The sequence below is a fragment of the Kwoniella pini genome, chromosome 7 (assembly GCF_000512605.2).
Source record: "Kwoniella pini CBS 10737 chromosome 7, complete sequence".
Taxonomy (NCBI): Eukaryota; Fungi; Basidiomycota; class Tremellomycetes; order Tremellales; family Cryptococcaceae; genus Kwoniella; species Kwoniella pini.
In genome coordinates this window covers 1,498,646-1,522,539 of record NC_091722.1, presented here as the reverse complement: position 1 = coordinate 1,522,539, position 23,894 = coordinate 1,498,646, and the positions used below count along the sequence as shown (strand labels likewise).

Below are 23,894 nucleotides of genomic sequence, written 5' to 3'. Positions count from 1 at the left end.
CGTTTCCTTGAGCTTGGTCAAATCATAGATCAGGGGAATGGGATAGATAACAAAAAGCCTTTATATGTCTTGTATCTTTTGATTCTCCGCCATAGACGACAAAGCACGCAAGGGTAGTACGACAAATCCCACCGTCAATTCCATCCCAAATTTCCAACGAGCTGCATACTACAACCAAGGCGAAACTAGAGAGACAAGTCGAAAGAGAAACGACGACACTCACCCTTTCTCACTCCAGTAGGTCTCCTTTCTACATTTCCTCCACCGTTTCCAACAGGACTTGAAGGGATTATGCCATTCTTTTCACCCTCTCCCAGCGGCGATACTGTCCTTCCGTTCAGGTGAATATGAGTTGGTTCTGATTTTGGAATAGAAGAAGATGGCGACATTATGAGCGATACTCGACGTCGTAATGGGACAAAGGTGTGAAGTTAGGCAGGTTGAGAGAATTACAAATCGCAGAATGTCGATCAAGTGCCAAAGGCGATACTATCCGCAACCGATTCTGAACTTTTGGCCACTGTTGGTCGAAACTGCGTTTAGTGTGCCAGTCAGACAGCAATGGGTGCTAGGAATATATTTAAGTTGTAGGAAATGAATCTAACAATCTGTTATTTGATGGAAAGCGTAGAAGGACAATTTGGAGAAGTGGATTTTAATCGCGGCTATCTTCTTCCGGAGACAGTCCAAATTTCTTATCTTTTACTTTACCACTCGCCGAGACGATGGCTATCTGCTTGTTAAGGTGAATCAGAGATCAGGTGATACAGGTCGAAGATATGCCGATAGAGACTATAAGAATCGCAAATTGGTGCATGATTATGTTAAGCCGCCTGATCATGTCATGTTCTCAGATGAAAGGAAATCTGATCGAGTGAACCGAATCCAAACAGGCACGGCCAGTTATAGCTAATACATAAGACCCAAAATAATTGCAGATGAATGCAATAGATTAAACAACATCAAAATCAGAATGAAGGTAAAGCTCTCAAAAATCTTCTAGCCTTTACTGAGCGTTTCAACGACTCCGCTTTAACACATTTATCACCTCGAACTTCCCATCCTTTCTTACAATCGAAATCGCATTTTCCTGAAGAACAAGTAGAATGCCCTAATGAGACTCCTGGAATGGAAGAACAACTATATTTGTAATAATTTCTCAGCTACGAGAAAATGAATTATGCAATACGTAGATGGACTTACTCAATACCGATAGGGACTGTGATGTTATTTCCTGCAGGATTGTATGCTCCGTGTAAACAACCACCACATGATTCAAGATCATTCTGGGTGTCCACGCACTATGAGACGAGCCCAAATGTATTAACAACACATTCTTTCCAATCGTACAAATTTAAAAGCAGTTCGACTTACTTCGAAACTGTTTGAATCTTCTTCAAGTTGACAAGCAGTTAATCCTTTATGACACCAATAATTTTCTCTCTTTTCTCTTTCTGCAATACGACGTCTCTCAGCTAAAGATCTTTTAGCCAATTGAGAAACGGTAGCATCAGCAGGATGTGAATAAATCTATAATGCATAAAACGAATTCAGACGTAATTTAGTTTTCGATTTTTTTCCATATATGATTTCAATTGACTGACTCTGTTAACCCCATAATCACAGGTGGAAGTCGCTCCTGTTGATTCATAGCCTGATCCACATGCATAATAAAACTGATCGTTGGTAGTCTGCACAAAATCATTATAAACAGGTGAAAAAAAAACGTGCACGTGCAGAAGACGAGAAAGAAATGACTTACAGACCAAATAGCCATTCCGGCATATGGTGCGCAGATTGAAAAGATTGAATAATAATCACTTGTATGTGATTGAATGTTGGCAGTCGTGAATTGATAGTTGTTCGTACACAATTCAAAATCCCAAGTTGTATGTGTAATCTGAATAACAAGTTTAATAGATTATAAGACTTTTTTTGTATTTTTCTTATTTGACAAGTGGGAAGAAGATGAATTCTATATACTTACTGTAACTTCATAATTTGAACCACAACCTCCTGGATTTCCTTGTGCCATAGTATCCGTATCGAAAGAGTTTGTTCCACAAGAACATCCTGATGTAGTTGATGTCCATGCAGAATAAATGTAACTAGTATCTCTGTTATAGCAATATGCCTACATTGAAATGTTAGTCTCGAAACAAGATTGTTGTCGAAAATATACTTACTGCACAATCATCAGCTGAAGACCATGCCCCGGACTGAGCTCCTCCACTCGGAACATATGAACTCGTAGCACAAGTTGCGAATTGTGATGAGTAAGTTACTTGCGACCATACAGTTGGTAGAGCTACCAAAGTTCCCAGAGCAAGTAAGATTGTTTGAAGCATGATATCTTGTTCACTGCCGGTGTTTGTATATGATTATAAATATCTGAGGAAAAAGGAGATAGGGCATTCACTGATACAAGTAAAGAGAGTAAATAGTTGGCTGTTAAAAAGAATGTGAGTATAGAGTGGATTGTATGGCTATTTTAACCAAGAATGTGAAGATTTGAGGTTTGAGGTTCGGGGTGAAGATCATTGATCAATTTATAATCTTCATCCTTATATATACCGCAACTCAAGGTTATACCTGGTTTTTCGGACATGTCAAAATGGGCTCGGGCCGAATGTATTTCCTGGAAATAAACAAATCTACTCGGCGTTGGTATCCAAGAAGGCTTCAATAAAGTTGATCATAACAATTCCATCACCTGAACCATATATTGACATTGTAGCTTTCATCTGCTTGTAAGATGAGATATATACTTATCAGGTTTAATAAAGTTATTAGTAAAGATTTCTGGTACGCTATATCTGAGACAGGCCCAATTTTTCCCTGAGTATGATTGACCTCAATCCAGCTGTAGGTTAGTAACAAGGGGTAAATCTTCAAGTTGGGGAAAGTGAAGCCATACCGAGAAATCTAAAAGGCCAGATCTTTAGCCAAAAAATAATAATATGCAAACTGACGTGAATAAGTAAACATGTTTATTTGACCTGAAATGCTTTATCCTTGTTTCCTTCCTTACCTTTTTTACCCCTAACGTATCTCTAACTTTGAGTTATTCACCAGCCGTGGCGTACATGATTCTATAAAGCACATGAATAGAAAATGGTGAATACCGGAATACCGAGAAATGTATTATCTGAAGGGTTATTTCCCATTTTTCATTTTGCCGATCATCAACATGTTTATTTTCAATTGCGTAATTTTAACTTCACTAACAAGTGGGATTCAAATAAAGTTTTAACAGGTTAATTTTACGGCATATCTTTCTAAAATTAGGTGAAATCAAAACAAAAGACGTGTTTGTTTTTCGTTGATTACTCCCATTTCATGTAATGACGGTTTGGGGGAAATTATTATTCAAACCAGTTGAACTTAGCATTCGAAGAGATAACTCTTGTCTCGTGAGTGCTGCGTCGAGGTTCAACGTGATACACAGTGTACATGGATATTTGAGCGGAGAAAACATTGAGTGGAGGGACTTGCAGAACAAAAATCGTGTTGCAAAATACCAATTTGTCTCTTTTTTGGGGTTCTTACTACCCTGTTCCAAGCTTGAAGATCATGACAAAGTTCTAGATACTCCATTCAGCTCACTTGACGCTTCTCTGCTGTCCCATCCAAATCAGCCTTTTAACTCAATGGTTATTACAAGATGTCTTCATTAGATGATGGGGCAGAGGTGAACATACAATCTAAGTAAAACAGAGATTTTCTTAAGGACGTATCTTACTTCGACACGATGTTGTACGACTGAATGTAAGAACCATTCATACATGTACTTTGCACATTTAAACAGATTAATACCTTACAAGACTATAAAAACTTGTAAACCCTTATATCCTATTCAAATTTCCTTCAACCCACTCCTTTATCACTTTCACTAAAAATTCAATTAAGCATAAGTCCAAGATCTACGGCCAAAGTTCGTTATGGTATTTGTATGAGTTGTTCAAATTCGTCATTTAACTGAATAAGATGAACGATATGAGGGGGAAAATTTATATGAAACCCTAACCGAAACAAAATGTCAAAATCAAGTTCAATTCAATTCAATAAAGTCTTAAAGCGTATTTTGCAATCACTCATAGATAAAGTAGGATAAAAAACTTGTCATATAAGAATCAAATTATTGACCTACACTATCATGTAACATCCTAGTTATTCTTTCTTCTTCTTTCTCTCTAGGTTCTAAAGCTTGCGAAACTTCATATAAATCACCACCTTTTTCAACTTCTTCTAAACCACGCATTATCCATTCTAAAACAGGTTTACATTTTGCAAGATTATAAGGTTGTGATTGATATTGAGCAATATCACGAAGTATCTCAGCATTTAAAGATCTTTTGAAAAAGTTTATTAATTGAATATTATTTGTATTAGTTGAAACGGTCGAAGTTGAAGATTGAAGTGGTTTATGATTATTTAATGAAGAAGATGATTCTGAAGTTGATAATCCTTTTTGTCTTGGACCATTTCCGTTGATAGCACCAGGCTGAATATAATTTTTATTTCCATCTTCGATAAACGTTAAAGCGGATAAATAAAACCCTATTCACTGGTATAAGTTATCGCTTCTCGTATATTTACACCTAATTCGCTTACCGAAGAAAGGGACACAAGGCGGATTAATAGTTTTTAACATATCTCTATAATTCGCAAAATTTTTGGTAGAATCCAAAGTCTTATCTAAATCAGATTTCATACTTTGTGTCTTTGCACTTAAAAGTTCTTTCGTCCTTTTCAATCGAGTTATAGGAGCAGAATTCAATCCAGCTACTATACCTGCCATCGAACTGAAATTGTTAAGATGTCGACATTCCTATAACCACCCGTCAAATCTGGTCAACACGTGCCGTCCGTCCGGTAGTTCATGACATATAAGAGGGGAAGAAACTTACAGCGGCAACTTGTATCAAAATTTTCATAGCCGTGGCACGTTGTCTGACATCTTTGGGACTTAAAATATGCAAAGCTACCCATCCTGCCATTCTATTCGCAGTGAGAATGACGTTTCGAACATTTGGCGCATTAATTGATCCTGTATTTTCGTCTGCCCAAGCTCGATTCAAACACTCTGACGGTTTGATACGCTGGAAATGGATGAATTCGACTATCGTCAATTGTCGAGCTATCTCCAAGGGTGACACATCTGTCAAGCGCAATTGTCGTCCTGTGACTCTGGGTAATAAAGGTGCAGGTGGAGATAGTAGTGATCCAGAAGCAGAACCTCGAGTTTGTTCAGGTTCACCTTGTCGCTATAGATGAAAATTAGCATTCGCTACGATTTCTCGGTACTGTATGATATAGGACTTATAGCCAAGAAACAGAAAGAAAAATATGAAACATGAGCGGAAGATTTGACTCACCCGTTTTCCAACGAGCGTCAATAGCTGCTTACTCATCAATTCACTACCATTAGCTAACAAAGTAGTATTTGCGAATTCTTCTATCCTATCTAATACCTCACTATCAGTGTGGTCGATATAATGCCTTTCCAACCATGTTCGTAGGGCGTTGGCTACTCGTAATCTAATAGGAGCCTGTTTTTTCACTTTCCATTCGTGAGCTTGTTCAAGATTCAACCCGTCTGGTAGTGAAATATTGTAACGCTCGATGAGATGTTCGAATAGCTCATGCGCGTTCGTAAATGATCTGAACGTAAGAAGAAAAGCTTGAAAGAATGGCGTATCTGTGTAGTACAGCACATGTCATGTAAGCCTCTTACCCATACAATTAACAGACTCAGAAGGCGAGCATAGAAAGGGAGACTCACCGGTCGAACTATGCTGAGTCAACCTAACTACTAAAGCTCTAAGAGATCCAGCTTTGACTCCACCTTTATCGTCGAATATGATCTCACCCGGTATAAAGTCGTCAGATAGGTACCAAGGTGTTTCCGGTGGGGCAGGTGGTGGAACAGAAGCGTTGATCGGTATCTGTGACATGTCTTCACCGAGCAATTTTGCAAGTTTCTTGCTTGGCGTTTTATTCCGTTGAGATCCACGGCCTAAAGTAATTCGAATATCAGTGTCAATCCATCTGTTATAGGTAGAAGTACGAGTATCGAAGATATTTACTCACCATCAGCATCGCTATCTGCCCTATTCCTCCTGAAAGCCTTGAGTATACTAGTTCTATTCCCTTTCTGACTTCCACTATCACTTTCTGTCTGCTGATAAGCCAAACTAGTCGTACTGCTAGTCCTACTTCTTTGCGGTACAAGTGAAGTCGTACTAGCAGAAGCAGAAGCATGAGGCATCTTAGCAGGTCGATCTCTCATTTCACCATAATCATCCGCATCTAAGAATTCTTCTTCTAATCCTCGGACTTTATGTCTTCTGGAATTTCCCGCACCGGAGAAACTTGTTCTGGAATTTCTGGAATGTGAGGAAATCATCGAAGTGGGTCTAGTTGATTGTCTAAAAGAAGAAGATTGTTGAGCGAATTTGTATGATCTAAATCCAATTTGACCTCTTATCAATCCTTGATCTACGGCTGCAATTTGTTCCCCTGAGATAATTAACAGAGTAGGTAAAGCTCTGAAGGAAGTCGTCATTATCGATGAGAGATTGTCAATCAGGTCTCGCAAATTTTCGATTGGATTATCCAATTGTAGCAATATCTGTATTGAAAGTTGATTAATCTGTCTGGAAGAATTTTCCAAATCCGTTATAGCTTGACGAGCTTGATCAACTAGATGTTCATACTCTCTCAAATCATCTTCCCTAGACCTCATTCCGTTTCCCAGATCTCCCGTATCGCCATCAACATCAATCACACTTGCTATATCCAGAGTAGCTACCGTTTCTTGAAATTTGGTTGACAATCTTATTAACTCCATGAGCCCATCTTCCGAAGATACACCTAAATTCCTCAGACTAGCATCAAATTCATTCTTGAGCTTTTGACATTCAATGACAGAGGATTGGTCAAGTAGAGCAAGATCGCCATCTTTATTTGTTATACGTCCAAAACCCCATTTGGCATTTAACGGTTCTCCTATAATATCGATCCCTAGCCAAGCATCGATTCGCGATCCTTCAGCATTATCAAGTCCAGCGTGTTGTATGGTACCAGATAAAACAGTATTTGGGAAATTCGCAATGACATCTTTGACTTTACTTGCTGATCTCATGACTTCAGCCCAAATTGATAATCCAGTTTCAGGTATTCGTTTTGAGGTTACAGCTGCGTGGGTATTGGCTGATAGTAAACCTATACTTCCTATTAAGGTCATATCTCCAACCCAAGAAGGTCTAGGTAATTCTTCCATTCTATCTAAGGGTCCAACATATCCAAAGCAATTCAGAAGTTGTCTAATTGACGATAACGTATTCTTGTGTGCGGAAACTAGCATTTCAACAGCGTTTTCTTCCCTCATCACAGCTGCTAACATTCCACTTTCACTGTTTAGATCTTGTGCTCTTGACATTTCCTCTTCAGCTGCTGAACCAGCTACGGAAGCTTCAAAAATTTCTCTCAGAGCGTCATTAACGTTATCCATCAAAAAGCCCATGGTAGGTCTCTTTTCAGGTTGAATGACAGCTCTAAGCGCATCTGCAGTTTTCTGTTCCCATTCTTCTACTGCTTTTCTTTGTAATTCTACAGAAGCTCGGAGTGGTTTAGAAGTTGATCCGATACTAAGCCTTTTCATTCCTACTCCTACATCTATGATAGATGTAGCATCTCCTTTACTTGTGGGTAATTGTTTCCTCGATTGACCAGTAAGCCTATTGTAATAGTACCATTCTCCACCGTCGTCGCTCAATTTGGCTGCCCATGGATAAGGTATATCTGCTTGTGCTTTAGGAGGTGGCCGGAAGTCGTTGTCCGCTGAAGAAGTGAGAAGAGTTGCGGTCCTATTGGAGTTGAACGATAAAGTAGGATTGGCGAAAAAGTCAATATCATTCTGCTGCGAATATCCAGTATCTTCTTCTAAACCCATTTCCTCCATTGGTAATTCCCAAGAATCCTCCCCTGTTTGAGTGTTATGGTAATATACCTGAGAGAATCAAATATCAATTAGCAAGATGAAAAAGTCAAAGATGTTCAGGAATGGACTGACCTGACCATCCGGTGTTATGGAAGGTATCCAAGCGTCTTGCGGAGCACTTTGTATAGATTCTCTTTGTTTACCTTTGACTAGAGGATGTTGAGTAGTGGAAGAATGGGTAGAAGCAGCTGATGGTCTAATAGTAGCATCTGTTTCTTCCCTTCTTCTAGATGACAAACCAAATTCATCCGCTTGTGAAGAGATAAGTCCACCGGATAGAAGTCTTCTTCTTTGAGCAGCTTTAACAAATGCTTCTCCATCATCATCATCATCATCTTCAGCTAACATTTCTCTAGCTAATTGATCTAAACCTGAATTTCCATTCCAATCACCCCATGATCCTTCAAGTACATCATCTATTTTTAAAACTTCTCCTTCTTCTTCTTCTTCTTCTTCTTTCGCTTGAACCTCATTGGTGTATCCAGTCATACCATTTTTCGAAAAATATTCTTCTTCATCAATATTTTCAACATAATTACTAGGAAACCAACCTCTTTGATCATTTAACATACCATCCCACCAACCACTTTCTAATCTTGAAAAAACTTGTATTATATCTCCAGCATTAAATGATAAAGCACTATTATCTGTTGCTTCAAAATTAAATCTTGCTCTAACGAAAAAAGGTTCATTAGATTCTTGTTCATTGTCAAATGGTGTAAGAGGTCTATGCGATTCTTCCATTATAATCGTTTTACTACCTCCTCTTTGTTGATTTATTGGTTGATATGATTGATAAGATGCCGTATCATTGCCTATTATAACTTCAAGTGCAGCATAAGGTGATATTACGGATGAATTGGAGAAAGGACGTGATTTCGTATCAGACATATTGTGATTGTGATATTATCTTATTATCTTCGAGTTGCAAGTCGTTATTGTTGTTGTTCCGTCGGACTCAACGCCGAATCTCATATCTCGCGTTAATAATGTTAAGTTATTGTTCAAATGCAAGTTGGGTATATATCTATTAAAGAGCGTGAAATAACATCAGATTGAAATCTAATGGCATATCATCAGTGCAAGGTGTAATGAAGATCAAGCAGATTTGGTGTACTTGAATAGATAAAGAGGTGCTTTGGGGTTGACAGCTGATCACCTGTTCCCGCTCCCACTCACCATTTCATCCCACAATCAATTATCAAACACTCAAAACAGCCTCTTTACCCAAACTTGATGATATGCAAGAATACCATTCAATTATTCAACATATCATAGGGCTCACTACATTAGGTCCGCATACGAAAAAAAAATAAACATGCACGCGTTGTCAAGTTCATAGAGGATTCAGTCGCCTGTGCTCGTACTAAACGTCAGCACGGATGAACTTCAGTCCCTATTCCGAAGAGGTATCCTGATATCGGTCCATATGACAACTTTAGCATCGGGGTCACTAGAATCACATACCATCCAGGTATTCAGCAAAAGCATCATGCATTTTGATCATCAATAGCGCGTTGTGCTAGGAAGTTACTTATTGTCTATACTGCCCAACCTGCAACCTGCGTTCATCACAATCGTCTTGGTTTTCATGTCCTAATAAATCAAAAACCAGGCAATCAAAAATGCGGCTTCTCATCACAATGAAGCGTGAAGTAAGACATCAAGCCTTGATTGCATACACAACATGAAAGCAGGATATACAACACTGTGATTCAAAGAAGAAAGCATAAAGCAGCTAAATTTCGTTATGTCGTTATACAGATGTATCATATCGTATCTTAATTTTTTCTTATATCCTACCAATCCGGGGTAGGGGTGAACACCAGCATCACATAGAAGCATTTCTTAACCATCTTTCAAGATCCTAACGCGCGAAATAAACAAATTATCAGTCCTCACCCCCATACAAAATGAAAATGCGTAGGGATAAACTTACTGCCATTGGTAATCCACTTTTAGGTGGTCTACATCCATTCTCCATACCAGGTGTCAAATCAATTTTAGCTTTCATTAATCTCTTTAATCCAGCTTCTTCTCTAACGTTATTTCCTATCACGTTATTTTTGATAGAAGGTATATTTTGTATATTTCCTTGAGATCTTAAAGTAAGAGCTGAATTCCGAGTCGTTGAAGGTAATTGACGTGGAATGAATGGATCTATACTACTTCGTCTGGGTATTGCCATTCCACCTTTTTCATACTTCGGATCAAATTTGTCCGGTAAAATTGATTCATTCTTTATTTCCAATTCTGGGGAACATTGATTCGAAGGTTCAGGAGAAGGTTCAGCACCAAACGTAAATGGATGTCGTCGAATCGGCGTTATAGGATCCCTTTCATTTTGCCTCTGCGGAGAGTTGACGAAACTCGAATAAGCCATTTGATCTATAGAAGGCGAAGATGCAGTGAGTATATGGGCTGTGGTAGGTGAATAAGGAGTTGAAGGTTCTTTTACAATTGGCGACAGTTTTGTGGGAGTTGTCAATGGTTTGTTTCTTGGCGTGGTCAATTCTACTGAAGAAGGTGAGAAAGTTAAAGGAGGCAAACAAGGTGGAGTATTTGGAATGTTCAAAGTTGGTATATGTAAAGATGGTCGACGAGTTGGAGTAGCATTAGGTCGAGGTGGTGAAGGTAATGATAAGTGCTTTCTTTCAATTTCTTCCCTTTCTATTTGAGCATTGCCATTCTTCTTAGGAGTTTCAACTAATGGTAAAACTTGTGAATTCACCATTCTCGGAGAAGATTTGAAACTTTCGAGAGGAGGAAGATTATCATGATGCGGTGATGTTGGAGTTGATGTACCATTCACATAGAGTGAATTGGGCGTATACCTATCCCCTGTATCGTCCACTGCTGTATTGATCTTTACTTTCACAGGGGAGGGTTGTAAGGCGGAAGGAGCAAGCCATTGACCCGAAGCGAGAGATATAGGTCTACCTAATTCATCTTCATCTTTAATAGTTGAACAGGTGATAGAGTAAGCTGAATGAGGTACAGAAGGTTTCCTTTCTCTGACATTATCAGTATATGTTGAAATTGGTGTAGGCGACTCGGTGATGGATGAATTTGGATAATGTCCTAAAGTTTCAAAAGACTTATTTGATAAAGGAGTCCCAAAGGAAACAGCTGTTGTCATACTGTGCGGAGGAGTGATTATGACTGTACCTTCTTCTGGAGAAGTACTTCTATTAGTCATCGAAGTCAAGTATATACCAGGTGAGGTCGAACGATTATTTCTTCTCGGAGGTACTGGGCCCCCTTTTGTCTTTGAATTTACTCTGATAGGCGAAGTATTGATCTGAGTGTGAGGCGACAAGCCAGATGATAGAGCAGCTACTTTTGCTCTCCACTCTCTTTCTGCTCTTCTGGCAGATTTGATTGATACCCTAGTTGAATGTATCGATGAAGAGCAAGAATTTCGCCTAAATGGTGCCGGACGAAGATAAGCAGGCGTGACTGATAATTTAGGTAAAGGTGAATTATTTCCCTCTCTGAGCTTGATGAAATTTTCTTCACTGATAGACCCATTCTCGCGAGGCGATTTTGAAGATCGTCTTGGAAAGGTAGACGATGTTTCGTAATTAGAATCATTCAGGGTGATGGGAGAGGGTGATCTAATACCAGCACTTATTTCAGCTTTTTGAACCAAAACTTCAAACTCTCTCATTGAGCTTTTCAAGTCAGCTCCTTGAGCACCAAGTGTTTTGAGAGCTTTAAGACTTCCTAAAGGGGGCAGTTCAGGTTGTCTAAATTGAGATTGAGAGGTATTGATATGTCTTGATTCACCTCTTCTCTTTGCGGATAATGATCGGATGAGACCTTTCGGCTTACTTGATACCGGAACAACAGGTGCAGAATGAGGAGCATCGTAAAAAGCCGGAGATATAGGCTGTTGAGATAATTGATATGGCTCTTGATTAGGTGGGGAATGATGGAAAGGATCTGGATCTAGTGAGGTGAATGCAGGTTGAGGTTGATGGGTTTGGGAAAGTGTAGAATCGTATTCTAGGCGTGAATTTTGTTGACCCATTGTGATGTCTTGGAATATTCGCTTCAGTAAATTGGTCTATGAGAAAGACTGAAGAGCTGAGTATGATCTATCTTGTAGTTGAACCTCTTGAACCACGAAGTTGGTATAGAAGATGAAGAGGAAGAAGGTTCAAGAGTATGAAATAGATTCATGTTATTTCTGCTATATATCGAATACCATTTGAAGGTTCTTTCTCGGAGTAGGCTGGTTCAAAATAGTGGAGCTCGAGTATGAATGACGAGTGTCCGAAGTGAAAAGTTGAACGTCTGAAAGGTATTTTGATAATGTTTTTAGCTGAGTCAATCAATGTCTCAAATCGTTTTGAAAAATATTCCGCCGGTCTAGGATGTTTATGGGGTTTGAACACTTACTGGATTTATCTAGATTTGTATGCATGTCTATTTTTGTTTATATGTTCGATTGATATTCTTAAAAGTGGAATGAGGTGAATGTATGGGTCGATTGATCAAAGAAATTGTTCTTCCCTGTATGATGTGTGTATTGATAAAATGTGTTGTGTGCGTGTATGTTATTGATGGGAAGATGGTCATTTTAGGGTATAAGAAGATGTTCTAGACTTGAGCTCTGAGCAGTTTAGTACAAAGATACCTTTTTCTTTTATCTCATAGTGAATCAACTTATTAGTGTGTGATTAAGAAGGTATATCGTTCCTATCAGTTTATTGAATAAACACTACCCCATTTTTGAAAGGTATTTACATTCTTTAATCATCTCACCATCATATTTACCGATCAACATCATCATGGAAATAAATCCCCTCACCACAAGCCAGAAAAGGAGTATTTTCACTTTTGTCGTCTGATGAGATCTCCACACACATTGATGGACTAGTTGATTCAACGACGTGATTAGTCTGAAACTTGTGTTGTGCGTTGTATGTTGTCACTTCAGGTTTAGGGGTGAAAGTATACATCCGACAAGTGATCAAGTCGGTCATGATTAAGGCCCTCGGTTGAGGTCGAGACTTGATCACGAAAAGGAAGCTAGTCGCGATTGAGCTGATATAAGGTACGGAATAGAATGTACGAAAAACATTACTTGATGTTTGGCTTTTTAGAGTGATCCTCGCGTTAGTGGGTCACTACCAATGATACCACATTGTTGTAGGTTATATTGTTGTGGAACGTTTGGCTTTCATCATCCGCTTCGTTGGTGCAGTGGTAGCATGCCTCATTTGGGTTGTCTTGTGCAATATTTTGAGGTGGTCCTCGGTTCAAACCCGGGACGAGGCCTTCTTTTGGTTTTTCTTTTTATTAGAAATATTTTTAGACACTCTCGCCATATGTCAAATCGTCTTTTTTAGGTGCGTCCAAGCAAAGTGCATTCCTGATTGACTATAGAATGTTCATACAATGCATAACAATTATTGACAATTCAAAATTACCTTCTTAACGCGATATCACGCCCTATTAAAAGCCATCGCTTTAATCAACCTTTACTCCTAAATCTTTAGCGATCATTTTCCTAGCAATAGGATGCTAAGTAATTTCGAAAATCAGTAACCGGTATAACCCTTGACATGTGAAATCATAGCTTACATAGAAATTAGCATGTTTTAAGAAAATCTTTTTAGCCAATTCAGGTGTTTGTTCATTTAATAATCTAAATACAGGTCTACAGAATTTCATTCTACCTTTATTAATTACCCATTCTAGAAGATCATAATTTCATTCAATCAATAATTCTGATCCCAGAATTTATAGAAAGAAAAGAAACAAAACTTACTTGCAGCAGATTCTGCATACTCAGGTCCACTTTTAAGTGCAATTTCGTAAAATCTTAACGCAATTTCTGCATTTCCTGTAGATCCTAATCCGTATAATTTGTCAAGTGATGCGACAACTTTAGGTGGGAGTGTGTCGTATGTTTCAAGTTTGTCAAGGAAGACAACTACGAAAAGCTCATCCTTAGTTCAAGACTTCGTCTTTTGGATTAATGGATGAATATAATTTACCTGTCTGTGTCGATGAGAATTCCTTGATATCATCTTTACTGAATCCCGCTACATCTCCATTTCTCGCTTTATCCCATTTCGCAGCAAGGTCATAACACTTAATGAAGAAATATTAGCATTCAATGACGCATCATAATATATGATAAGTCCCACTTACAGCTTTCGATAAAGTATCATCGTATTCAATATCAACACAAAGGTCGGGCCCTCCTCCATGAAGCCACTGAAAACCATACAAAATCAGCTATTTGCTTAGTGCTCAGGAAAATTTTGTGAGCGGAAGAAGCAAGCTCACTTCATCCCAATCTACTTTACCTAATCTTCTAGTCAATTCTTCACCATCTTTATGTTGTCCGAAATAATGGAAAAGATGTTCTCTCCATTGATCAGTCGTTATTGATGTTCCCTCAAAAGTTCTAACGTAATCTTTCATATAAGGGATGAAGTTCTCCAAACCTCCAAGAGTTCTTTCAAGGTAAAGAAGGAAGTTGGCTCCCTGTCCAAATCCATACAGGAATCAGCTTCGGGCCGAATAGGGAAGTTTGACTGCACGTACCTTTTCATATGGAACTTGACTATATCCCTCATCGGCTGTTGTCCTCAATCCCGTCAGCGCCTGCTGAATGATAACAAGCTAATTACTTACGATCTTCATGTTCTTTATATTCAATGACCAGTTTTTGGAATCTAGGGTTTAATCTTTCAAGGTCACCTACTAGACCTCTTCGCCCAACGGTGTATGATCTGATCATAATGTCATCAGCTTATTCCTCAAAACGTGACAATCCAGCAAGGTGACTCACAACTGTCTATCCAATTCACCATGTGTTTCTCGCATGATCTAAATTTCCAGGTCAGCACAGTCATGCTAAATATCCTTGTTACATGTACATACAAGTCTTTCAAGGTAAGTTGTCCATCCCTATACATGGTTATCAGCTTTGAATAATGCATTACGAAGATTGATGATTACCTCATTAAGCCAGAAATGCGACCAAGAAGCACATCCTATGCCATTACCGAACCATGACTATGAGTATAATGAACAGATTAGCACTAGAAACGTATACATCGGTTAAAGTCCACTTACATGACTGATTTCATGGGCTACAACATCTACTTGACTCTTATCTCCGGCAATGATAGTTGGAGTAGCGAAAGTCAAACATGAATTCTCCATTCCTTGATTTTTTTGAAACAGCGATTAGGTCAGCTAAAATCCAATCATGTTTTGCAAGGATCAGCTTACCTCCATAAGGGAATGATTCGGGTAAAAACAATATATCATATACACCGAATTTATAAGGCGAAGTCAAATCTTCGGCTGTTTTGACAAAGCTAAGAAACAGTATTAATCAGTCAAAATCCTTCTTCATGGTTAAAGTAATCAGATTAAATCACTTGGCAGTATCTTCTTTGAACTCTTGATAAGCTTTATCCATATTTAATGGCTACATAAAACGTAAGATCAGCTGAACCATCATAATTTAGATCCGTAGTCTTACTTACTTCAGTCCAACATCCAGTAGACCAATTTCTACCTTTTAAATTATCAAATGATTTATGAGTAAGTTCACCTGCAGCTATAGCAATAAGGTATGAAGGGATTCCAACGGGCTGAGGTTTTCAATCAGTACTAAAATTTATATATTAAGATTTTCAAAAAAAAAAAAGCTTACTTGAGAATAAGTAAATTCTCTTTTTCCATTTTGATTTAATTCTTTAACATTTTTTCTTTGTCCACTTAATAAAACTTCTAATCCTCTTTCACTAATTACTTTTGCTTCATATGTAGATTTTATAGCTGGAGTATCTTGACAAGGTAACATAGATCTAGCATGAATTGCTTGAGCTTGTGAATATAAATAAGGATTTTTTCCAGATTTAGTTTGATTAGGTTCTAACCATCCTACAGCTGTACATTGTGGTGTAGTAGAGTAGGTAATTTTAATAGTTACGATCTAGACGATTATTAGATATATCATTATCAGTGTAAATGATTCAAGTCATGAATGTATATATATATATATATATATACATATTAAGTGAAATAATGACTTGAGTCTGAATTTTAAATTAAACTCACTTCGCCTTTATTTAATGATTTAGGTAAAGTAATTGTTAAAGCTTGACCCATAACTTCAATTCGATCTCCAAGTGAATATTCCTATTAACATATTCAAAAATCAATGATCAAAGATTCAAAAATCCACAATATATGATCTATCTGACTCATTTGAAGGTATTATATTTTTGAATCGCATTTTCCCAGAAACTTACAATAATTTTATTATCAATTTCAACTTTTTTAATATTTAAAAAACTACTATCTAATTTAATTTCATTTAAATCATTTTTTTTACTTTCCATTTTTAATTCTACATTTCCATTAAATATTTTTTCATTCCAATTAATTTCCCAATTTATATTAATATGTTTAGTTATAATTTCTAAATAATTTGATAAAGTAGCTTGATCTTTATCAAATGGTGAAGAATAATTATTCGAAAAATGAGGTGTAAATGACATTTTGAAGGTGATTTCTATTTATTCATACGTTGTAATAACAATAATACTGAATTTGATGAAGAGATCTTTAATATCAATTATAGAAGAAAGATATTGCTTTGCTTCTATGAATACTGATTCATCTCCACATCGCAAATCGATACTGGTATCAAACACGCTTACACTCGCCGAATTACCCGGAGAAGCAACATAACGTGGAACAACGTGCTCAATGAGCTCAACGTGGACATGCCCATTAAAACCCATATGGTTAATTATCATTTATCCTGTTATCCTGGATACACCATATGCTATCTCTCGCTTATTTATACAAATGTCTAATAATCGCATGATAAAGTTATAATCTTTGATTATGACTACTGTGAGCTACGAGCTATAGATATATACAAATTACTTGAAAAATAGAGGAGTTGAGAAAAGGAGTAGAAAGAAGGAGAGAAAATGTCATACAGGTATACAATGATTTATATATTAACAGGAAGAATTATTGAAACAATTATGAAGAAATTTAGGACAAGTAAATAGATATGTAGTCATAGTATCAAGATTTAGGAACAAGAATGACAAAATAAAATAGTTATTATGCTAGGTATATGAATGATCTTTCCGAAACCTCATCAAGAAGTCCACGATATGATATTTGTATCAAGTTCCGCATTGGTTGTATAGGAGATCGCATTTACGTCTTTGACCATGTGACTAATGTGGCCAATGTCTCGTCAGCTGTAGTTATGCATTGCACATGCTTGACCTGAACCAGCTGACTTACCATCACGCGAAATAATGCGTGTATATTTTCGAGCTGGGATGAACAGGCATTTCCAGCTTGAAAGCGTTCAACTCCTGCTTGATGAACATCGCCAATTCCGGAGTTAACCTATTGCAAGTCGCAGGTTCGCTTCGTCTATCGTATGTTCCGCTATCATAAGTCTGATATACCGCACATTCGGGAGCCCAATTAATACTTCTTCTCACGGGTGCAGTCATTGCTCGGTTTTGAGGTGGTTTACCCATCGCTTTCTGACCAAGTAAAGTCAATGCAGGAGCAGAAGAATTTTGATTTGGATTCGCATAGAAAGAATCGCCGTTCCCATTGGGTTGAGGGGAATCAAATGGTGAAAAAGCCGGTGAGAATGGGTCGTATGTTGAGTCTACTTGAGGTGAAGGGTGAACCAAGCCATCCAAGAATCTTGGATTGGAAGGAGGGAGTTGTGCTAGCGGACCTGGAGCGGTAGAAGAAGATGAAGCATGAGTGGAATTTGACCTTTGTCTTTGATCGTTGGCCGCAGCGTCATCCAGTGTAGAATATGAAGAAACAGCTGGTATCGTTTGTATCAGCAAGACTCTGTATAAGTGACAATTATTGATTTAGCTCACCTTTCAAGATACCACGCTTAGGAACAGCACTTCTATCAATCCAAGCGTTTCCCCACGTAGCTTGGAACTCGGCGTCCGCTTCTGCTGATAACCTGGTCTTCGCTAGCGTCATGGTAACATCCTCGATCGTCTCTCCATCACTAGAGTCATCCTCCGAATCATATTCTTGCTCAGTCACAGCTACAGCATGTACAACTGTCGGAGCTTGAGAATGACCGACTCGAACAACTTCAGGTCCAGTCGATCCCGTAGGGGAAGATAGGGATTGCGCACCAACACTACCAAGCGAAGGAAGAGCGCCTGGTTGTTGACGTGTAGCGGTGTTCTGATCCCAGGTTGGTTCACCTGTTGGACCATTAGTCGAATCTCGCTTAGCCGCCTCGGCTTTGGAGCGAAGGGTGTGTTGTCTAGCAAGTTTAGCTGCAGGTGATAGTCCGGCTAGTGCTCGGTCGTCCTCTTCCGCCATTCGGTCAGGCTCTGCTATAGCGTGAGAAACGGTCGCAGGCGCAGCTTCGCCCTTGCCTTTCTTCTTCTTGTCCTTTTTCTTCTTACCATCTTTTTCTGGTAACGCAGCATCTTCTCCTTCCTTAGGCTTGTCCTTGAATATTCGAGAAATACCCATCAAACTGTAACGGCAAGCGACATCATTAGCCTTAACAGAGGTGCGATTGCGGGAAGTTTTATGTAGCTTACCTGTTCCTTCTAGCCAATTTACCGATACTCCCCATTTTTCTGATCATCATACTAGCCGATGAGACTGTCGATGAGATCGAGATATTATCCGTCGACATGTTCTTCATTCTGAACAGACTTCTCTTTCCCTTCTCCTTCTGTTCGGTACCAGTGGCAGTACGTTCGGTCTCAGCAAGGCTGATCTCACTACCCATGGCAGTAGGGTTCATGGTGAATGGCGCGGCAGGGGCTCTAAAGTCTTGTGGAGGGGTAGCCGGAGGGGTAGCAGATCTAGTCGAAGACTCGGAAGGCGATGCGAAATGTTTTGGTGGTAACGATTGTTTACTAATCGGAGCAGGAGGTTTAGCTTGTGGGGTAGGAGCAGATCTTTGTTCCTTCTTGGCGTCTTTATCTAGAGCTTTTCGTAATCTACCTTTGAGTCCACCGGTCTTGACCATCTTATCGGTAGGTTCGGGCGTGGACGAAGGTTGAGATAGAGGAGACGGACGGGATGCAGAAGGCGTATTGGTAGCATTGGTAATAGGTCCAGGATGGAGCGGAGTCGATGTCCGGGACGCAGGAGGGTTTGAGGTCGAAGGCCTAGGTGCTGGTGAACTCGTGCGGACGGTCGATATTGGTGGTGGTGGCATCTCCCTAGAATTCGATCGCTCGCTACCAGACGAATTCGTCCTGGAGTGATCACTGATTTTCGGAGGAGGTACAATGGGTTCCGCATTCGAGTCTCGCTGCCTGTCTATGGAGGCAGCTTGTCTCGAAGAAGTTTGAACCGAGGAGAATCGTTGTTGTTCTTGAGCAAGGTTTCTAGATGAAGACCGAGGAATGGATGATATTAGCTGATCTTGTAAGCCCGTTGGCATCGAAGTTGACCTCGGTAGTTGCTCCCTCGAGGATTTTGCCGAAGGACCTCGTTTGTATGGATGGTATGGCTGAGGCTGTTGAGTTTGTTTCGAGTGAGCAAGTTGTAGCGGAGGGGTATTGCTTGAATAATCTTGGTGCTGCTGTTGTGGTTTCTGATAAGAGTTATGATCAAAATAACCTCCGTTATGAATCGCACTGATTGCTTGACCGCCCGGGCCCGAGCTCGTTCTCCTCCTCTCACCATAATTACTGTTATCCGAGCCATGGTTCGAAGCTGGAGGAGTCATCCCACCGGAATGAGCACCTCCGTTTTGCACAGAAGCCATTACCATGTGTTGGTAAGCGTTCGCCCAAGCTGCGAAATCAGCTTGAGATTGTTGGAATTGATTGTGAACAAATTGTTGTGGATGACCACCATTGGGGTGTGGAAACCCTTGGAAAGGAGGGTTATAAAATGCGGTTGCAGGAACGGGATTAGCTGTCCATGATTGCTGTGATTGTACACCGTACATCTGATGTTGTGGAGGGAAATACGACGAGCCACTGAAAGGTTGATTGTAAGGAGACGTGTTGGATGAGGTGGAATTGGTTCGGACGTGCGGTGCGGAGGAATCGTATGGAGAAACAAAAGGTGGGGTGGATCTTGACCTTGGTTGATCGAAAGATGGGGCTCGGTCCATGGATGGAGTACGGTGTGTAGAGGGCTGCATGACAGCTGCCATGGTGCTGAGATACGGCTCTTCAGTATTAAGCTGAGTGAGAGCGTGAATGGGGATCAGAACTTACATCAACACCGTCAATCAAAATCCCTTTTCATCCAACTTTGTCAAATTTCACTTGTATCTAGGGTCTGATCCTGCTTTCTATGTATCCATGTGTCTAAATATCTATCATTGAAGAAAATTACAGTCAGTTGGGCCACGCAGTAAGACAAATATGGATTCAATTGACGAAAGAGGAGAAAAAAGAAGGGATTGAAAATGGTGAGAATGATCAAAGGGGGTGCGTTGGACTAGTGAACAACGGAGTGACAGGGTTGACACATCTTTGATTTGGATCAAATGGATGCGCTGTTAGGTATATATCCAAGGTCTCTTTGTACTTCTATACGTATTGACAGAGATAGTAAGAAGACTGCAGATGATACTCACATATTGTATGATATGTTGTGCTTATGCTATTCCAGTCAATACAGCCGATATGGGATGCCGCAAGCGGTGTTGACGAGTTATTGCCTGTTATTGAAGCTGGATTCTAATGTTATTTTGGTATTGTCTCAGCGGAATTTGTCTATCTCGATGAATCTTCTGTAAGCTGTTAAATAAGCGAGAGTCAGATACGGGATATTGAGAGAAACGAAGATGTGATGGTGAATGATCAAGATGAAGAAGAATGAAAAGCAAAACAAAGGGGTATGTGCGAGTTGAATATGCAGGGTTTATTTCTAGGATGACCGTGTGTGTAGTCTACACTCATTCCAATGTAAATAGTGTATGTATATTTTGGTACAATCGAGATTTGAAAGTAAAGAGGTATAATGAGAAGCATGAGTGAATGAAATGTGATAAATACCAATGGATGAAAAGAGTAACAAGTTAGGAATGGGTTTTGATTTCTCTTGGCATTACGCTTTCATCTTTAGTCCATGAACAACTTGACTACTTGATCAGATAGGAGGAAGAATACGCGTCAAGATTGAGGATGAGTGAGTGTGTGAGTGATGGATAGTGATGGTGATATAGAAGACAACGCACAGATCATCATCATAGATTGACAAAGGTAAAACGCCAAAATCAACAAAATAACGAAATAAAACAAACGAAAAACGATCAAAGCGTTACTCCCCATCAAAACGATATAAACAGTGGCATATTGGAAATGATATATAGCAACACATGAATGATTAGAGGTACTCACCTCTTACTACTTTGCATCAAATATCCATGAGATTTCTTACAATTCTAGGCTTTTCCTTTATTTACAAATCACACGATGAACTTTCTTTGTAAACCAGCGGAATGATCGATAATTTGATTATATTGAGCTTTTTCGCTTTATTGATTATGATTTTTTTACCTTCAACTCTTAATTTTTAGATTTTGCTTATTAGGTATGATAAGAATGACTAATATGAATGAATAAATCACAATAATAATCAAAAACCATCAAATATAATACTTATAAAACTGCGAAATGCGAAAACAAATCAATCTTTCTTTCTCTTTGATTTTACTCTCAGGTTCATATTCATGATTAGTCTAACCCATAACGTCAATTTCCTATACGAACAAGAAAAAAAACCAAAATAACCTTTCGGCGAGGACCGGGCCCCGGAATTTTATTTTGACTTTTTACGTCAATACATAACAACACCGCCTTGTGATTAATAAAATTTCGTTTTCAAAAGGGAATTCATCTTACATGTAGCAATATGACTATAACAGCTCACTTTAGTAGAAAGACTATAACGAATGTCACTATAAAATGAATGTACCAGCTTTTATACATTGACTTTTGATTTATAATTTCTTATATATCCATTCGCGCTTAACATATCAGATTAAAGACGCGCAGTAAAATGCAAAGCAAAAGAAGGCACGAGTTGAAGAAGATGACGTTGTTGTTTTCTCTTCGGTATTTTTAAGGGTAAATTAGACTACATTGCTTTACCCTGAATATGATAGTAGAAAAAGCACGTGTGGCATAGTGGCGTTCAGTATTAGTCATTGACCTTTCCTTTATCGCTACCATATTTATAGTTACCGTTAACATTATTCCAATAATCATCTTTTGTTTTCTCTCCATTTTACACGTTGTTTCGAATAATCCTCATCAATCATCCAATCTCTTAATCTCATTTGATCAGCTTCTAATTCTTCATCAATCGTCATTTTCTTAATCTTTTCATTCTCATTCCCATTTCCAAACATTCTTTTATAAGTTCCTGAAGGGATTTGAAATTTTTCTTCTAATGACCATATAAGTCTTATAATTTCATCTTGAATAATTGGAGGAGGTATTAAAGAATTTAAATATTTTTTAGATAGTGGTGATAATGATAATGATGATGATGAAGACGATGATGATATTTTAGAAATATTAAATTGATTCAAATTATATACAATTTTTTGACCTAATGAATTTAATATATTTGTCCATTTTATCCAATATTTATTTAATCTATTTTCAATTTCTCTTAAAATTGATAAAGGTATTATATCTTCATATAAATATAATAATTTAATTGTTGATTCATTATTTTCGTATAAAATTTCTTTCATTATTTTAAGAGAATAAAATAAATTTTGAAAATGATTATATTCATTAAATTCAATTTGATTATTAGGAATATGAGATTGATTAGATTGTAAATTGTTTTCTAAACTTGATGTCAATTTTTCATTTACTGAATAATGACTGGACTGATGTGCAGAAAATAAAGGAGAAGAAGTAAATGAATGAGTAAAAATAGGTGAATTGAAAGGATGATCATTTGGTAATTCTCTTTCAATTTCTTGTCTTTCTTCAAGAATTGTTAATGGTCCACCTTCTAGCCAGCTTCGTTTATGCATAACATAACGTGAATGATTCTGAATCGCACAATCATTTTGAATTGAGTTTTGAATTTCATTGGATCGAAATGATGTAGAAGGTGAAGAAGGAAATTGATATTTATTCAAATTAAATTTTGATGATCTTTCTTCAGATTCAGATCCTATTGATGAATGAATATTTGATATCCTATTATGAAACGAAGTTGACGAAAGATCATCTTCACTTTTTTCTACTACACTTATATCTGATTCATACAACTGAATTGAAGGTTGAGATTGATTTTCCCTCGATATCGCTTTTATACGTCTTATTCCCTCATTAATCTCTTCTTCAAATTGAGAATGAGAACCTTCAGTTTCAGTCGAATCAATTGATACAAAAGGAATTGTAATAATTTGCCAATTTTCATCAGTATCATCCATTGAAATTCCATGCTCAATTTCCTTAGTTGTACAATTTGGAAATTGATTCAAATCTTTTTCTTTTCTCAAAGAAGAATGGAATAATCTTATTCTTTTCGATTTCAACCAAATTTTCGATCCTTTCCTCTTAATATGATTCCCACTTTTATGTTCATTAAAAGATTTAGAAGATTTGATGGAATTTTTATTCAAATAATTAAATGTGTTTGTTTTTTTTAAATAAGGTTTTGGTAATAATAAATTTAAAAAATCAATATAATCTTCAATTATATAATTTGGACGAGATATAGGTATAGTTTCCCAATGATATTTATTTTTATTTTTCATTTTTTGTTGATGATTTGATAAATATTTGAAACAAGTAATTTTCAAAAAAGAATGATTGATAATTTCGTATAGGTTTGATATAGTTGAATTTGGATTGAAGAATATTTTGATAATTTGAGT

At 38.0% G+C, this 23,894-nt stretch overlaps 7 protein-coding genes and 1 non-coding gene across 8 annotated transcripts; 1 reads left to right on the top strand and 7 right to left on the bottom strand.

Moving 5' to 3' along the window:
• Positions 1-60: 60 nt before the first annotated feature.
• On the bottom strand, positions 61-389 carry I206_105708 (uncharacterized protein; the record flags this gene model as incomplete). Its single annotated transcript, XM_019155138.1, has 2 exons — positions 61-161; positions 224-389. The coding sequence occupies 2 exons, from the start codon at positions 387-389 to the stop codon at positions 61-63; spliced, it is 267 nt and encodes an 88-aa protein (XP_019011292.1).
• A 579-nt stretch (positions 390-968) lies between these two features.
• Positions 969-2,348, bottom strand: I206_105707 (uncharacterized protein; the record flags this gene model as incomplete). The annotated part of the gene is made up of 7 exons (XM_019155139.1): positions 969-1,140; positions 1,204-1,301; positions 1,375-1,530; positions 1,605-1,691; positions 1,763-1,900; positions 1,988-2,134; positions 2,187-2,348. 7 exons carry the CDS (start codon positions 2,346-2,348, stop codon positions 969-971), a joined length of 960 nt encoding a protein of 319 aa, XP_019011293.1.
• Positions 2,349-4,138: 1,790 nt separating this feature from the next.
• Positions 4,139-8,896, bottom strand: I206_105706 (uncharacterized protein; the record flags this gene model as incomplete). The annotated part of the gene is made up of 7 exons (XM_019155140.1): positions 4,139-4,560; positions 4,615-4,831; positions 4,911-5,267; positions 5,379-5,701; positions 5,786-6,019; positions 6,094-8,014; positions 8,078-8,896. 7 exons carry the CDS (start codon positions 8,894-8,896, stop codon positions 4,139-4,141), a joined length of 4,293 nt encoding a protein of 1,430 aa, XP_019011294.1.
• Positions 8,897-9,836: 940 nt separating this feature from the next.
• I206_105705 (uncharacterized protein) lies at positions 9,837-12,038 on the bottom strand (the record flags this gene model as incomplete). Its single annotated transcript, XM_019155141.1, has 2 exons — positions 9,837-9,872; positions 9,945-12,038. 2 exons carry the CDS (start codon positions 12,036-12,038, stop codon positions 9,837-9,839), a joined length of 2,130 nt encoding a protein of 709 aa, XP_019011295.1.
• Positions 12,039-13,202: 1,164 nt separating this feature from the next.
• Positions 13,203-13,291, top strand: I206_105704. Its single transcript has one exon. It is a non-coding gene; the product is annotated as a tRNA-Pro (tRNA).
• A 192-nt stretch (positions 13,292-13,483) lies between these two features.
• Positions 13,484-16,542, bottom strand: I206_105703 (leukotriene A-4 hydrolase/aminopeptidase; the record flags this gene model as incomplete). Its single annotated transcript, XM_019155142.1, has 18 exons — positions 13,484-13,537; positions 13,598-13,710; positions 13,785-13,949; positions 14,014-14,110; positions 14,171-14,236; positions 14,309-14,509; positions 14,570-14,604; positions 14,660-14,757; positions 14,817-14,854; positions 14,909-14,935; positions 14,987-15,043; positions 15,104-15,195; positions 15,263-15,351; positions 15,415-15,464; positions 15,523-15,630; positions 15,693-15,974; positions 16,100-16,180; positions 16,294-16,542. The coding sequence occupies 18 exons, from the start codon at positions 16,540-16,542 to the stop codon at positions 13,484-13,486; spliced, it is 1,902 nt and encodes a 633-aa protein (XP_019011296.1).
• Positions 16,543-17,313: 771 nt separating this feature from the next.
• I206_105702 (uncharacterized protein) lies at positions 17,314-20,192 on the bottom strand (the record flags this gene model as incomplete). Its single annotated transcript, XM_019155143.1, has 3 exons — positions 17,314-17,861; positions 17,920-18,545; positions 18,613-20,192. 3 exons carry the CDS (start codon positions 20,190-20,192, stop codon positions 17,314-17,316), a joined length of 2,754 nt encoding a protein of 917 aa, XP_019011297.1.
• A 2,061-nt stretch (positions 20,193-22,253) lies between these two features.
• I206_105701 (uncharacterized protein) lies at positions 22,254-23,774 on the bottom strand (the record flags this gene model as incomplete). Its single annotated transcript, XM_019155144.1, has 1 exon — positions 22,254-23,774. One exon carries the CDS (start codon positions 23,772-23,774, stop codon positions 22,254-22,256), a length of 1,521 nt encoding a protein of 506 aa, XP_019011298.1.
• Between the last annotated feature and the right edge of the window lie 120 nt (positions 23,775-23,894).